The sequence below is a fragment of the Meles meles genome, chromosome 2 (genome assembly GCF_922984935.1).
Source record: "Meles meles chromosome 2, mMelMel3.1 paternal haplotype, whole genome shotgun sequence".
Taxonomy (NCBI): Eukaryota; Metazoa; Chordata; class Mammalia; order Carnivora; family Mustelidae; genus Meles; species Meles meles.
In genome coordinates, this window is record NC_060067.1 from 64,911,012 (window position 1) to 64,926,059 (window position 15,048).

The 15,048-nt window shown below is 46.0% G+C and overlaps 1 protein-coding gene across 3 annotated transcripts in view; it reads right to left on the reverse strand.

The window, feature by feature from the left end:
* The window catches only part of EVC2 (EvC ciliary complex subunit 2), a 126,908-nt gene that overhangs the window by 78,319 nt on the left and 33,541 nt on the right, over positions 1-15,048 (reverse strand). For all 3 annotated transcript variants that reach the window (XM_045998433.1, XM_045998432.1, XM_045998431.1), the window contains one exon: positions 13,749-13,888. In XM_045998433.1, coding sequence (XP_045854389.1) covers positions 13,749-13,888 — 140 coding nt within the window. The remainder of the gene's footprint in view (positions 1-13,748; positions 13,889-15,048) is intronic.

Sequence of the window (15,048 nt, forward strand, 5' to 3'; positions counted from 1 at the left end):
ATAAACTAGAGCTGCTGTGACTCGGGTATGCAACATAGGGACTCCCCTATGCTAGATGGTAACTGGCCTGGCCTCGATGGTGGGCAATCAGAGAGCATCTACGAAAAGCACATAATAAGGCAATTCCTCTTTGAAGAATCCAAGCTGCAGTAAACTTTGCGCGCAGGCCTCAGTGCGGGAAGTTAACAGCCCTACAGTCACCGGGGGCTGGGGAGCACAGGGCCACCACATGGGCTCTGCACTCAGACCACCTGGGCTCACATCCTCCTATTTGCTGCATGACTCTGGATAAGTGACTCACACGCTATGCTGTAGTTTCTGCATCTGTAAATAGTCCTTAGCTCAGAGGCTGCTCTGAGAAGTAGATAAGTTAATGCACATAAAACAGTCAGAGCTATACTTGCCAACAGGATCCAATAGTAAATGAAAAGGGTTATTCACCACGACCGAGTGGGATTTATTCCTGGGCTGCAAGGGTGCAACATCCAAAAAGCAATCAATGTGTTACACCACATTAATAAAAGAAAGGACAAGAACCATATGATCCTTTCAATAGACACAGAAAAAGCATTTGACAAAATATAGCATCCTTTCTTGATGAAAACTCTCCACAGTGTAAGGACAGAGGGAACATACCTCAACATCATAAAAGCCATACAGGGAAGACCCACAGCTAATATCATCCTCAGTGGGGGAAAAACTGAGAACTTTACCTCTAAGGTCAGGAACACAACAGGGATGTCCATTCTCACCACTGCTGTTCAACATAGTACTAGAAGTCCTAGCCTCAGTAGTCAGACAAGTAGAAATAAAAGGCATCCAAATCATAAAAGGGGTAGTCAAACTTTCACTCTTCATAGACAACACAACATTCTATGTATAAAACTGAAAGACTCCAAAAAATTGCTAGAACTGATGCAGCAATTCAGCAGAGTCGCAGGATATAAAATCAATGCACAGAAATCAGTTGTGTTTCTACACACCATAAATGAGGCAGAAGAAAGTGAAATCAAGGAATCAACCCCATTTATAATTGCACCAAAAACCATAAGATACCTAGGAATAAACCTAACCAAAGAGGTAAAAGACCTATACTCTGAGAGCTACAGAACACTTACAAGAGAAATTGAAGAGGGCTCAAAGAAATGGACAAAGATTCCATGTTCATGGATTGGAAATATTGTTAAAATAGCTCTGCTATCCAAATCAATCTACATATTCAACACAATGCCTGTCAAAATGTCATCAGCATTTTTCATGGAGTTGGAGCAATTCTAAAATTTGTATGGAACCACAAAAGACCCCAAATAGCCAAAGTCCTGGTGAAAAAGAAAACCAAAGCTGGGGCATCACAATGCCTGACTTCAAGCTCTATTACAAAGTTGTGATCATGAAGACTGGCACAAAAACAGACACACAGATCAATGGAACAAAACAGAGCCTCCAGAAATTGACCCTCAACTCTATGGTCAACTAATCTTCAACAAGGCAGAAAAGAATATCCAATGGAAAAAAGACAGTCTCTTCGACAAATAGTGTTAGGAAAATTGGACAGCCACATGCAGAAGAATGAAATTGGACCACTTTCTTACACCATACACAAAAATAAACTCAAAATGGATGAAAGTCCTAAATGTGAGACAGGAATCAATCAAAATCCTAGAGGAGAACATAGGCAGCACCTCTTTGACCTCAGCCACAGCAACTTCTTGCTAGACATGTCTCCAGAGACACAGAAAACAAAGCAAAACTGAACTATTGGGACTTCATCAAGATAAAAAAAATCTTTTGCACAGCAAAGGAAACAGTCAACAAAACTAAAAGAAAACCTACAGACTGGGAGAAGATATTTGCATTTGTTCTATCAGATAAAGGGCTGGTACCCAAAATCTATAAAGAATTTATCAAACTCAACACCCAAAACACAAAAATCCAGTCAAGAAATGGGCAGAATACATGAACAGACATTTCTCCAAAGAAGACACACATATGGCCAAAAAGACACATGAAAAAGTGCTCATCATCACTCAGCATCAGGGAAATACAAATCAAAACCACAATGAGATATCACCTCACACCAGTCAGAATGGCTAAAAGTAACAAGTCAGGAAACAACAGATGTTGGCAAGAATGAGGAGGAAGAGGAACCCTCCTATACTGTTGGTGGGAATGTAAGCTGGTGCAGCCACTCTGGAAAACAGCATGGAGGTTCCTCAAAAAGTTAAAACCAGGGGCGCCTGGGTGGCTCAGTGGGTTAAAGCCTCTGCCTTCGGCTCAGGTCATGATCCCAGGGTCCTGGGATCGAGCCCCACATCGGGCTCTCTGCTCCGCAGGGAGCCTGCTTCCTCCTCTCTCTCTGCCTGCCTCTCTGCCTAGTTGTGATTTCTCTCTGTCAAGTAAATAAAATATTGAAAATAAATGTGATTAAAACATTAAAAAAAAAAAGCTAAAACCGGAGCTACCCTATGACACAGGAATTGCACTGCTAGGTATCTATTTAAAGGATACAGATGTAGTGATCCGTAGGGGCACATGCACCCCAATGTTAATAGCAGCAATGTCCACAATAGTCAAACTATGGAAAGAGCCAGGATGTCCATCGAAAGATGAATGGATAAAGAAGATGTGGTGTGTATATATATATATATATCATATCATTCATATATATATATATCATATCATTCATATATATATATATGATGGAATACTATTCAGTCATCAAAAAGAATGAAATCTTTCATTTACAATGATGTGGATGGATCTAGACAGTATTATGCTGAGTGAAATAAGTCAGTCTAAGAAAGACAAATACCATATGATTTCACTCATGCGTGGTATTTAAGAAACAAAGCATGAACATAGGGGAAGGGAGGGAAAAATAAAATAAGATGAACTCAGAGATGGAGACAAACCGTAAGACACTCTTAACTCTAGAGAACAAACTAGAGAGTTGCTGGAGGGGAAGCAGGTGGGGGGACTGGGGTAACTGGGTGACTGGCATTAGGGAGGGCATGTGATGTGATGAGCCCTGGGTGTTACATGCAACTGATGAAATCACTGACCTCTACCTCTGAAACTAGTAATACATTATATGTTAACTAAATTGAGTTTAAATAAATAATTTAAAATACAGAGCCGGGACACCTGGGTGACTCAGTTGGTTAAGCGGCTGCCTTCGGCTCAGGTCATGATCCCGGTGTCCTGGGATCGAGTCCCACATCGGGTTCCTTGCTGGGCAGGGAGCCTGCTTCTCCCTCTTCCTCTGCCTGCCACTCTGTCTGCCTGTGTTCTCTCTTTCTCTCTCTCTCTCTCTGACAAATAAATAAATAAAATCTTTAAAAAAAAAAAACAATCAGAGCCATGGACGATCTCCACAGGATCCATGCCTGGCACGAGGAACGGACTGCCTTCAGTGCAGGGATGAGAAAACAATTTGATTTTCACATTTATGGTCTTTTGAGCCACTCTAATTCTTTGTCTCGTTCATTATTTAGTATTCGAAAATTGGCTAAGCGACAGAAAAAAGAAATTATGTGGGCATTAATCAGAGTCGGGGACTATGCGCATGCTCTTCCCTGGGGCACAGGCAGTTTCTGGGTAGCTTCCGACAGCCTCTCTCTGGGCTGCTATCTGGGTCTGGTGCCAGACCAACCACATATAGGAAGGTCAAGGTGGTGGCCCAGGGCAGGATCCCAAACATCTGCTAGAAGCACCGCAATCCCCAGAAAAGTCAGCTGTTCTCCTGCCTGCCTGTGTGGACTACGTGTTTGTGACAAGTATCCATTGGGTGGGGACTGGTGAATCAAAATGGCCAGGGCCAGTGAGGGGCCATGCCTTTCTCCCTTTTCCTGGGGCCCCTTTGCGTGAAGGAGCTCTGTGAGGGAACTGAAGGGGGGCCAGGGGCTGGCAGTTGGCTTGAGCAGCCACAGCACCTGGTGTCCTGGAGCAGGCGGTCCCTAAAGTAGGCTTTATGGAGAGGCAAGCAGTGTCTCACTACGGGGCTCATAATGCCTGCACATAAAGCCACATCCTTCGACCTAGCTTTTCAGTGTACATGAAAGTGATGCCTGACTTATTCTTTTGGCCAGGTTGGAGAACATGCCTGATGTATTTCTTTTTTTTTTTTTTTTAAAGATTTTATTTATTTATTTGACAGAGATCACAAATAGGCAGAGAGGCAGGCAGAGAGAGAGAGGAGGAAGCAGGCTCCCTGCTGAGCAGAGAGCCCAATGCAGGGCTCGATCCCAGGACCCTGAGATCATGGCCTGAGCCGAAGGCAGAGGCTTTAACCCACTGAGCCACCCAGGCGCCCCTACCTGATTCATGTCTTATTTCCCAACTGGCTTAGGACTCCAGGTTGAGGAGAGATGGGAGCTCTTTTCGGACCCCCTCAGATACTCCAACAGTTGAGGTGATTCCTTTTATCTCTAAGAAACCCCTAAGAGGAGGCATGAGCCTCGTGGCCTGGACGGGGCGGTGTGGATTAGGTGGGACGCTAAGTCAGGGAGAACATCACATTGCGCCAGGCAAAGTCTCACCAGACCAGGTGTAAACCACTCGTGCACGGGGGCTTTCGAGGCTATTCCAGCTTGCCCAATCTCACGGTGCTGTATTTATCCATCTGTGACCTGTTTCCCTGGTAGACGGAGGGCATCTTGGGGCTGCTTGCTTTTCTCAGCTTCCTCTCCCGCACCTTGCCTACCACAGTGCTAGGCGCTCAGTGGGGACTCAGAAAGCACCTGCTGGAAGGAGGAAAGCATCTCCTCCCAGAAACCTTCACCTTCCCAGGAAGCGGACCGTACGGGTTGCCATGGAAACCAGATGGGCATTACTGCCGCTCTGCTCCACCGCAGTCCCTGTTCTGTCCCCCATAAAAAAATCCCGTTTTGGCTTGTCAGCCGCTGGCAGGAACCTGGCACCTCGTGGGAACTGGGCAGTGGGGCAGAGCTTTGTGGGTGGAGTTTCGCCTCGCCCAGCAGACTCCACCCCGGAGCATCCGAAGGGAGGCAGCAGGCCAACACCTTGACCTCAGCCTAGTGAAACTGACTTTGGGCCTCTGACCTCCAGCCCCATGACACACAAAGCTCTGTTCTCTGGAGCCCCCGAGTGTGTGGTCACTTGTTAGAGCAGCCACAGGAAACACCTCTCGTCTGTCTCCTGCTCCCCTAAAACAGAGATCCTGGGGCCAGCGTCTGTCCTAGCAGCCTAGGGGGTAGCCACAGCTACCCCCCCTTGATAGATAAGACACCTAGAGTCACCTGACAGTAAGTGCCCCTGCTAGGACTCACACCAGGAGGTCTTGCTTCTCAACCCAATCTCTCACCCCTGGGCTCCACCGCCCCTACCCCTGACCTTTGGCAGCCTCTGCACCTCCCCCTGGATCCCTGCAGGAGCAAATCCCTCATCAGGGCTGAGCTGGGACCTCCAGCCTCACGTGGGCATGCTACCTGCCCAGTAACTCTCTGGCTTCTGCTAGTAAGCCACCTCCCCACTCTTCAGGACTGTGCCATACCTTCCCACAATCCTCCCCTCTTCTTCCCAATGTCCTCACCTGTACGTCACTGATAAGCATCACACAGGTACGTGCCTTGTTCACACCTCCCATCCACACCCCTGCACACATCTCTGTGTTCTCTGGACCTTTCTTCCCGGAGGTCCCAGCCCCTCCCCTGTGCCAACACGGGAGCACCGGCTCCCACCTTCTCAGTACCCTCTTCCCTGCAACTGTCCCTGCTCTCCCCTCAAACTCTCAGCCTCCCCCCATCTGCGGACCATCCCCCACAGAATGCTCAGAGCCTCTGGCATCACCCTAACTGTCCTTCTCCTAGCCCCGGGCTCCCTTAGTCTGCTGCTCCCCTGCACAGCAGAGTGGGTGAGTCACAGCGGTGATGGTGGCCACTGCATTCGCCCCGTGCTCCCCAAACATGCTCTGGCCCTCAGCCATGTCCCGGCAGCAAAAACAGGACATTTTCCAGTCTTCACCTGACTGAACCGCAGGCAACACCAGACAGCTGTTCACCCCTTCTTCTGGGATCCCTTTTCTCTTGGCTTTCCTGCTCTCACTGCCCTGGTTTCCTGAAACCTTTCTGATAATGTAAAGGCTGCAGTTCCTGAGGGCGTCGTCCCACTTCCCTCCCCTCAATGCCGCTCTCCACTCTCCAGGGCTCCCTCCTGGGTCCCCATCCTGCCACCCCCAGCCCCAAGCCTGCCTCTGAACAGACATGTCCATCTGGTGTCTCTAGGCATCTTCAACTCGCCCAGCCCAGAAGCACCTCTGGATCCTTCCTCAAAACTCAATCCTCCCTCTTCCCTTGTCTTAGGAAGGAGCACGGCCACGAGCTGATGGCTCTTCTCCCACAAAGCCCACTTCTAAGCTGTCAGTAGGCATCACTCATCCTCCCTCATCTGTCCCTGGATTCCACAGGCCCCGATGTAGCCCTTGGGAGGGACATCACACAGAGCTACAGGCTGGGGGGTCCTCCTGGGAAACGGGCCCTGAGTGAGGGGCCCCTGCGGAGTCCAGCCGGACCACGGCCAAGGGAGCTGGTGACGGCAGATGGAACAGCTGCTCTGCAAGGGTTCCCTGCCATGGCCGGACTCCCTGGGACGGACTCTGGGCCGCCTGTGAAGCCATGTCACACCTGGGAATGCACTGTGCTTACTTCTGGTTTGAGCAACGCCACACCTTCTCACACCTTAGCTGTCAAGTTAACCCTACAGCTTCGAATGCACCTGCTGGTGACTCTCCATCAGGCTTATGGGGGAAGCTGCTCTGGGGCACACTTGTGCTGGCTCAGCGTGACACCACAGCCCACTTCCGTGTGCCCCTGCCATACTAGCCTCATCCCCTTCTAGACCCTCAAGGGCCCACCTATGTCCCTTCCTGTGGTCCATCCATTCGGCCCCTAGAGGATGCTCATCACTCAGGTCTTGGTTCCCCTGACCCTCCAGTTAGGGGGTCCTCCTGGAGCCCCCAGGCAAAAGTAAAACCCTGCTTTTCTCTAACAGAGCCCCTTCTCCTTGAGAGCCCCGCCACGCTGTGGAACTGCAGGGTTAGCCGTGTGCGTCTTTGTGTTCCACCCGTGTGCTTCCCGTGATGACCCACACCCGGACGCCGCGCCAGCATCCAGCCAGGGCCTCCCAGTGATTGCACACAGGAGCGAACAACCCAGAAAGGGCAGAGGAACCACAGAAACTTTGGGTGAGTCGCTTAATTTTCCTGAAGTTAATTTCCTGTTTAAGTTCCAGAAATGAGAAACAAGATTATATCTCCACAGTGTTAATATAAAATAAAATATAAAATAAAAAGGGCAGAGTTGTAAAAAAAAAACACAGAAGAAACAATACCTCATAGCCGGCACACAGAATCCATTCACTACGTGGATCTAAAAGCCTTGATTCAACCAATACTCACTGAACCCTGACTCTGTCCGAACCATAATTCGGAGACAGCTTAGAAGGGGATGTTGGCAGCATCAAAAGACAGTGATGAGCTTCCTTTAAATAACAGGAAATAAACACTCGCCTGGACTTTCTTCTCTTCCTTTCCTTTCTTTCTCTTCTTTTCCTTTGCCTCTCTTGGAAAAATCTAAGTGTAATATTTTTTAGAAGCTGTTTTGTCAATATAACAGTAGATCTGAAAGCACATAGTCCTGGGCCCAAACCCAGTACCACTTGTGTGACCTTAGGCAAAACCAATCAACCTTTCTGAACCTCAGCTTCCTTCCCAGAGCCACTGTGAGAATTACCTAAGGTCATGGGCAAAAGGTGCCTGGCGGTGGTCAGGGCCAGACTAAGGCTGGAGCTGAGATACTGTGGGCTCTCCACACTTCTAGAAGCTTCCAGAGCTGACACTGTGGGCTCTCCACACTTCTAGAAGCTTCCAAAGCTGCCAATAGTGCCCTGTTCCTCCTCCCTCTTGCCTCCGCATGCCCCAGGACTGAGCCGCCTCCATTAGGACAACCGTCTAGGAGCCTGACACAAACCAAAGGAAAGACTTCTCCCTCAGATCCTCTCTGTGAGAGACAGACCATGAAGAAATAATGTCAAAGATAAACAACCACACAAACCAAGGAGATGCTCTTTGTCAAAGATAAATCAGCAAGAGAGAGCAAGGTTAGGGCTCCGATGGGTCTGAGCAACAAGGCGGCAATCGAGACATCTAATGACATATTTAGAAGCCTAGCTAAGCTTCACATAAGAATTACAAATGGGATAAATAATTCATTAGAGAAAAAAGCTGTTTTTAGTGCGGAGACAATCACAGATTTCCATGCATCCTAAGCCCCTGACATTCTGAGTGACATTTTCTTTCTGGGAGCTCCTAAAGCCTGACTGTAAGTCAAGACGGAAAGATTAAAAGTAACTGACAATGCTATGATTAAACAAAACAAAACAAAACAAAACAAAACAACCCCACCAGGTCCCTAAAATGAGCATTCAACCACGGAGTGTGAAACAGAACGGGTGTTTGATAAATACTGAATATTGGGATGTAGGGGCTGAGAAGAGGAGGGGGTGGGGGAAGTGGGGGGAGGAGGACCAGGGGAGGGGGACGGGACAAATGTGGCTCTCCAGTGAGCACGCTTCAGGTCATGCTTGACAATCAATGTCAAATGCTCTTCGAGCAAAACAAGTCTGGTGCCCAAGGAGAAATGAATATAAAATTCCAGAGCTCCTAGGTGATTTACAAGAATAAAATCTTGGTAACCTCAATGTCCTTGCGGCATTCACACACCAGGAGCAGCACTGTTCATTTCAGAGAATACGGGGCTCAGGGAAGCCTGTGCTCCTCATAGGCCATCACTTCTTGAACCAACAACAGGATAATCAATAACTTTCTATATGGTACTACTACCATTTCTGTTACACACTGTTACTATTATGTGTTATTATCATGTGTACTATTGTTTATTTACTTACTTATTTTTATTATAATATGTTAATCGCCATACAGTATGTAATTAGTTTTTGATGCAGTGTTCCATGACTCATTGTTTATGTATAACACCCAGTGCTCCATGCAATCTGTGCTCTCCTTAATACCCATCATCAGGCTCACCCATCCCTCCACCCCCCTTCCTTCTAAAGCCCTCAGTTTGTTTCTCAGAGTCCATAGTCTCTCATGATTCTTCTCTCCCTCTGATTTCCCCCAATTCACTTTTCCTTTCCTTCTCCTAATGTCCTCCATGTTATTCCTTATGCTCCACAAGTAAGTGAAACCATATGATAATTGACTCTCTCTGCTTGACTTATTTCACTCAGCGTAATCTCCCCCAGTACCATTCATGTTGATGCAAAAGTTGGGCATTCATCCTTTCTGATGGCTGAGTAATATTGCATTGTATATATGGACCATATCTTCTTTATTCATTCATCTGTTGAGGGGGCACCTCAGCTCTTTCCACAGTTTGGCTATTATGGACATTGCTGCTATGAGATCCTAGCTAATAGGATCCAACAGTACATTAAAAAGATTACCCACCATAACCAGGTGGGATTTAGCCCCGGGATGCAAGGGTGGTTCAACATTTGCAAATCAATCAATGTGATAGAACAAATCAGTAACAGAAGAGAGAAGAACCAGATGGTCCTCTCAATTGATGCAGAAAAAGCATTTGAGGAGATACAGCATCCGTTCCTGATTAAAACTCTTCAGGGTGTAGGGACAGAGGGAACATTCCCCAATTTCATAAAATCCATCTATGAAAAACCCACAACGAATATCATCCTCAATGGGAAAAAGCTGACAGCCTTCCCATTAAGATCAGGAACACCACAAGGATGCCCACTCTTGCCACTATTGTTCAACATAGTACTAGACATCCTAGCAACAGTAATCAGACCAACAAAGAGAAATAAAAGGTATTCAAATTGGCAAAGAAGAAGTCAAACACCCTTTCTTCACAGATGACATGATACTTTACGTGGAAAACCCAAAAGACTCCACCCCGAAATTACTAGAACTCATGCAGCAATTCAGTAATGTGGCAGAACACAAAATCAATGCACAGAAATCAGTTGCTTTCTTATACACTAACAATGAAAATACAGAGAGGGAAATTAGAGATTTGATTCCATTTACAATAGCACCAAAAACCATAAGATACCTGGGAATAAACCTAACCAAAGAGGTAAAGGACCTATACTCGAGGAACTACAGAACACTCATGAAAGAAATTGAAGAAGACACAAAAAGATGGAAAAATATTCAATGCTCATGGACCAGAAGAATAAACATTGTTAAAATGTCTATACTGCCTACAGCAATCTATATGTCCAATGCCATCCCGATCAAAACACCAGCATCATTTTTCAAAGTGTTGGAACAAACAACCCTAAAATTTGTATGGAACCAAAAAAGACCCCAAATCGCCAAGAAAATATTGAAAAAGAAACACAGAGCTGGAAGCATCACATTGCCTGATGTCAAGCTTTCTTACAAAGCTGTGATCACCAAGACAGCATGGTCATGATCACAGCACAAAAACAGACACATAGACCAGTGGAACAGAGTAGAGAGCCCAGATATGGACACTCAACCTTAAGTACTATTGTTTATTAATATACACATGTATTACATACATGCGTATGCTGATCACAGCCCTAATTCCTCTGGCCAGAGGTTGTGGTGTATGACTTACTTGCAAATTAAATATCTAGGAGCTGATCACACAATCCAAATCATTGGACTCCACTTTTTAATCTCCACGTTTTGGAAGAAAACAGACTTCTATCTAGGAAATATTTTGCTAATCACGTGCTTCTACCATTTAATGTAATAAGAGACATTTAAGAACCTCTGCCAGTAACCAGCCAGCTTTCTCCCCACTACCCAGCCAATCCTCCCTCCTCCCCCTTGGGTAGTGTGGCAAATTTTAATTGGTCGCCCTTGGCATTCTGATTAGGGAATTAAGCTAAAATGAAGGACCACACGTGAATGGCTGCACAAAGCTCAGTTAGCCAAGCTGTATGACTCTGGACCCAGAAATGGATGAACAAGGGTCACCGATTCCAGATTCCCAGGAGGTAGGACCAGAGCTGCTCTACCTTGCTCCCAAGCTCTCCCATTTTCAGTTGCTGTTTGCACTGTTCTAGAGAAGGACTCCAAGAGGGGCTGATCTACTTAAAGGCATCTCTTTACCACCTGCTCATCCCCTTCAAGTCAGGCCCCAGCTCCGAGGCAAAACCCAGAGAGGACTCAGCCACCAAGTCCCTGTCATATCATTAAACTTAGCAGCAATCCCCAGCACTTATGATTTCCCCAATCGAGAGATGAAGAAACTGGGACTCAGAGAGTATCTGTGAAACACAACGTGGCTGAGATTCCAGCGAGAAAGCTCCAGTCCTAACCTGTCACTTACTACATAAGTGACTCTGAATACAGCTCGTTACCAAGAAGAGCACCAGATCCTTCAACTAGCGAAACTAGTTCAAATATAGGAAAAATAAGATGCCTTCCCAAAGAGCATTAGCATGGGGACCAAATCAACGTGTGGGAAAGAGACTGCATTTTTAAACCCTGCACAATACAAGGAAGGCATTGTATAAAAATATAAGTCATTACAGCTTATCAGCATCATGATGACTCCAAATTGAGGGCAATTAGTTCTCAGGGGGAAGTGCACAGGTAAAGATATGCATCCCAAATCTAGGATCAGAAGAAGCTTGTTGTAAATGGAATCCAGTTTGAGGGGCTCTCACGGGGTCCCGTTGCTAATTGTCATCAATATAACAAGAAGCAAAGAAAGGAAAAATAAAAGCCTGATAAAGCCAATAAGAATCCTACATGTTCAGACAGTGTTTTTGGTAAAAATGGATCTTCCAAAGATCGTGGCCCAGCCTGAGCATCGCACTGCCCTCGTGAAGGCATACCCCTCTCGTGTGCCTCTCTGTGGACATTCTACAAGCAGAAGACCCAGAGCTCTACCAAGCAGTAAAACTGATGCTCCCTCCTCTCCCACTCAAACAAACAAGCAAATAGAACCCAGAACCCTAGGGAGGCTTCCTGAGTTTTTCCCTCCCCTTCAGTGGGCAAATTACACCCCCCTATGCAGGCCTACTCAGCCACATGACCACCAGTGACCAAGTTCTGTAAATTCTTCCTTTGTATCCCTCTCCTCACCCAACCTACGGCTCCTGCCCTCATCATACATCCACATCTCCTGCAAAAGTCTGGATTTAACCTTCTAAGCCATTCTCCTTTGGTATTTAGAGTGGCCTTTGGAACATGATCTGCCCATATTAACAGGCCACTCCCTGGGTCTCCAGTCACTACTGTGGAGCCTGACATCCAGAACCCTCCACAACCTCGCCCATCTTACAGAACTTGTACTTAAGGAACTTGACCCAGGGTACATGGTGGCACAGCCCGACATAAACCTCACCTAACTCCAAGGAGCACTTGGCAGTGCCCCTGCTCTGTGCTTGTTTCCCTGTCCGTCTCTCTCACAGGCTCTCCCCATGGCAGGGACTATGTCTGTTCATGGTCCAGAATGTGGCTTACACATTCTTACTGTTCTTACTGTTCTTACTAGGAGTGATCCAGGTAATCTGGACAAACTATCCCATCAAAAACAATTAGAAAAGCTGACCAAAAACAATCAGGTTGAGACTATCCAAGAACTAAGAAGGAGTAATAAAAGATGAGGCCAAGACCTAGCAGAACAAAGAAATTCAGAGAGGTAGGTACCCCCACATCTGGGGTCACCTTGTTTCAAAGGGCACCTTCCAAATACCAGAAGCAGAAGCCCAAGGGCAGATAAACTCTGCAGAATCCTTAACAGATCTGTAGAACTGAAAAGACAGAAACTCAAGTCCAGGGACTTCAAGGAGAGGTCGCCCTGATGAAGACACTGAGCCTCTGGTTGGTACAGATGACTTAAGAGTAAAGATGAGCCAGAAACAGGCCAGCCCTTAAAAGACCTGAAGCCCTGGCTCTCTCGTTCACTAGCGTGCACCCCGAGGCAAGCTCCGCAGCCTCTCTCAATCTCCCATCCACAAGATGGTAAGAAGAGCAACACCTGCTCTGTAGGGAGGCTAACAGGATTATGAGTTCGTACCCACGCAGTATTCAAAACTGTGTCCAGCTCTAGGTTCTGCTATACACAGGTGAGACGCTGTAAGTGTTTGTTAAACAAATAAAAAGAACAGAATTCAGTTCAGGAAACACACTGCCTGGCCTGGCCTCTCTCTCTGCAGCTGCCTCTTCCTTTATTTCTCTGTATTCAATACCCCAATTCACACATCAGTCATACTGAGCTACTTCACTTCATCAAATGCATCTTGCTCATTTCCTATCCTTTCATCCGTCCTTTCTTCCCTCTGCCTGAAGTCTTTCTTCTCTTAACCCACTTGGAAAGCCTACAGCCATCCTTTAAGAACTAGTTAAAATATGACCTCCTCTGGGAAGCATTTCCTTGACACTCTCAGGGGTAATTACTTCCTCTTCTTGGCTCAGCTAGTCTTGATTTCCTTTTTAGCACAGTGTTCATCAAACTGTTCTGATCACTTCTGTTTATGTGTCTGTCTTCCCCATTAGCTTATAGCACGAACTATGTCTTATTCATTCGTTTTCCCAAATACTAAGCATAGCAGTAGTTCCATGATGACTAGTAAGTAACAAATGAATGATTAACTGAATAATTAATTAATTAATTAATGAAATGTACTCAGTGTTTGCTCTCAGGCTAGTGCAGCTAAAGCATTCATCATATCCAAGCAAGTACAGTGCAGTTAAGAATTCTTACTCTTCTAAAGCTTGAAGCATGCTCCCGGGGTCCTCTGAAGACAGAATGTCAATCATTTGGTCATTGAGAGCAAGGTCCTCATTGACATCATCGGGTGAGGTGAACTGGGAGTGCTCCAGCTTGCTCTCATGATGCTGAACCTGCAGAGAAATTTCAGAAACAATTAAGTGGGCCTTCTTGTGAATGTCATGTGCTGAGAAAGTTGTGAGGGAAGGCAGGAGTCAGAGAACCTTGCTGGCCCCACTTGTGAGCAGGGTATACTCGGACAAGACACTGTATTTCCCTGGGCCTCTACTTTCTCATAAAAAAAAAAAAAAAAAAAAATGGGATTTTAGTTCTAGTAGCCCTGCATGGGGATATTGTGCTTATTAACAAAACAATGGATGGAAAGACCTTTGCAACCTGTAAAGACCTGTAAAGTATTTCACCATCATCACCATTACCACCACCACTGTCACCATCATCATCATCACCATCACCATCATCATCACCATCATCATATCATCACCATCATCAGCCATCAACATCATCACACCAACACCATCATTATCATCATCACCATCAACATCATCACCACCATCACCACCAACACCATCACCATCATCACCACCATCACCATCTTCATCACCAATCACCATCATCTCATCACACTATCATCACCATCACCACCATCACCACCATCATCATCATCCCCAGCATCATCATCACCACCAACACCACCATCATCATTACCATCAGCAGCACCACCACCATAATCATCATGCAGACAGAAATTCTAGTTGGCAGATGGACTTCAACTTCATGCATCTGGCTGGTTTCTAATCAGAATATAGAACTGTCAAATGGAAGTGACATGGGAGATAATTAAGCCTGACCCAATGATTGGATAGCTCTTATCTGTTTTGTCGTTATTGTTGATTCTGCAAAATGGGTGATAACTATAGTTAATATTTAAGAATTCCTGTCCCTGTGGCTTTTATGTGTTATTATCACAAAACCGTCCCAACAAAATAAGTGCTATTGCCCCACATTACATATAAGAAACCATAGCTCAGAGGGGTAAAATAACATTATGTGCGTCCACACAGCTCATGAAGAGTCAGGGTTGGTATCTGGTCCCAAATAGGTCTAACTCCTAGGGTAGAAGGAGTGAAGAAGGCTGTCTTGTGTTTTAGAGCACACTGTCTCATTGGTTGCCTCGGGTTTCCAAAAATAAAGAAAAATGTGAAAAGAGTTCATTCTGTGAACTTCAAGGGTCTTCAGACCCTTGAATCAACACTTTTCTTTCCTCCCTGCAGGT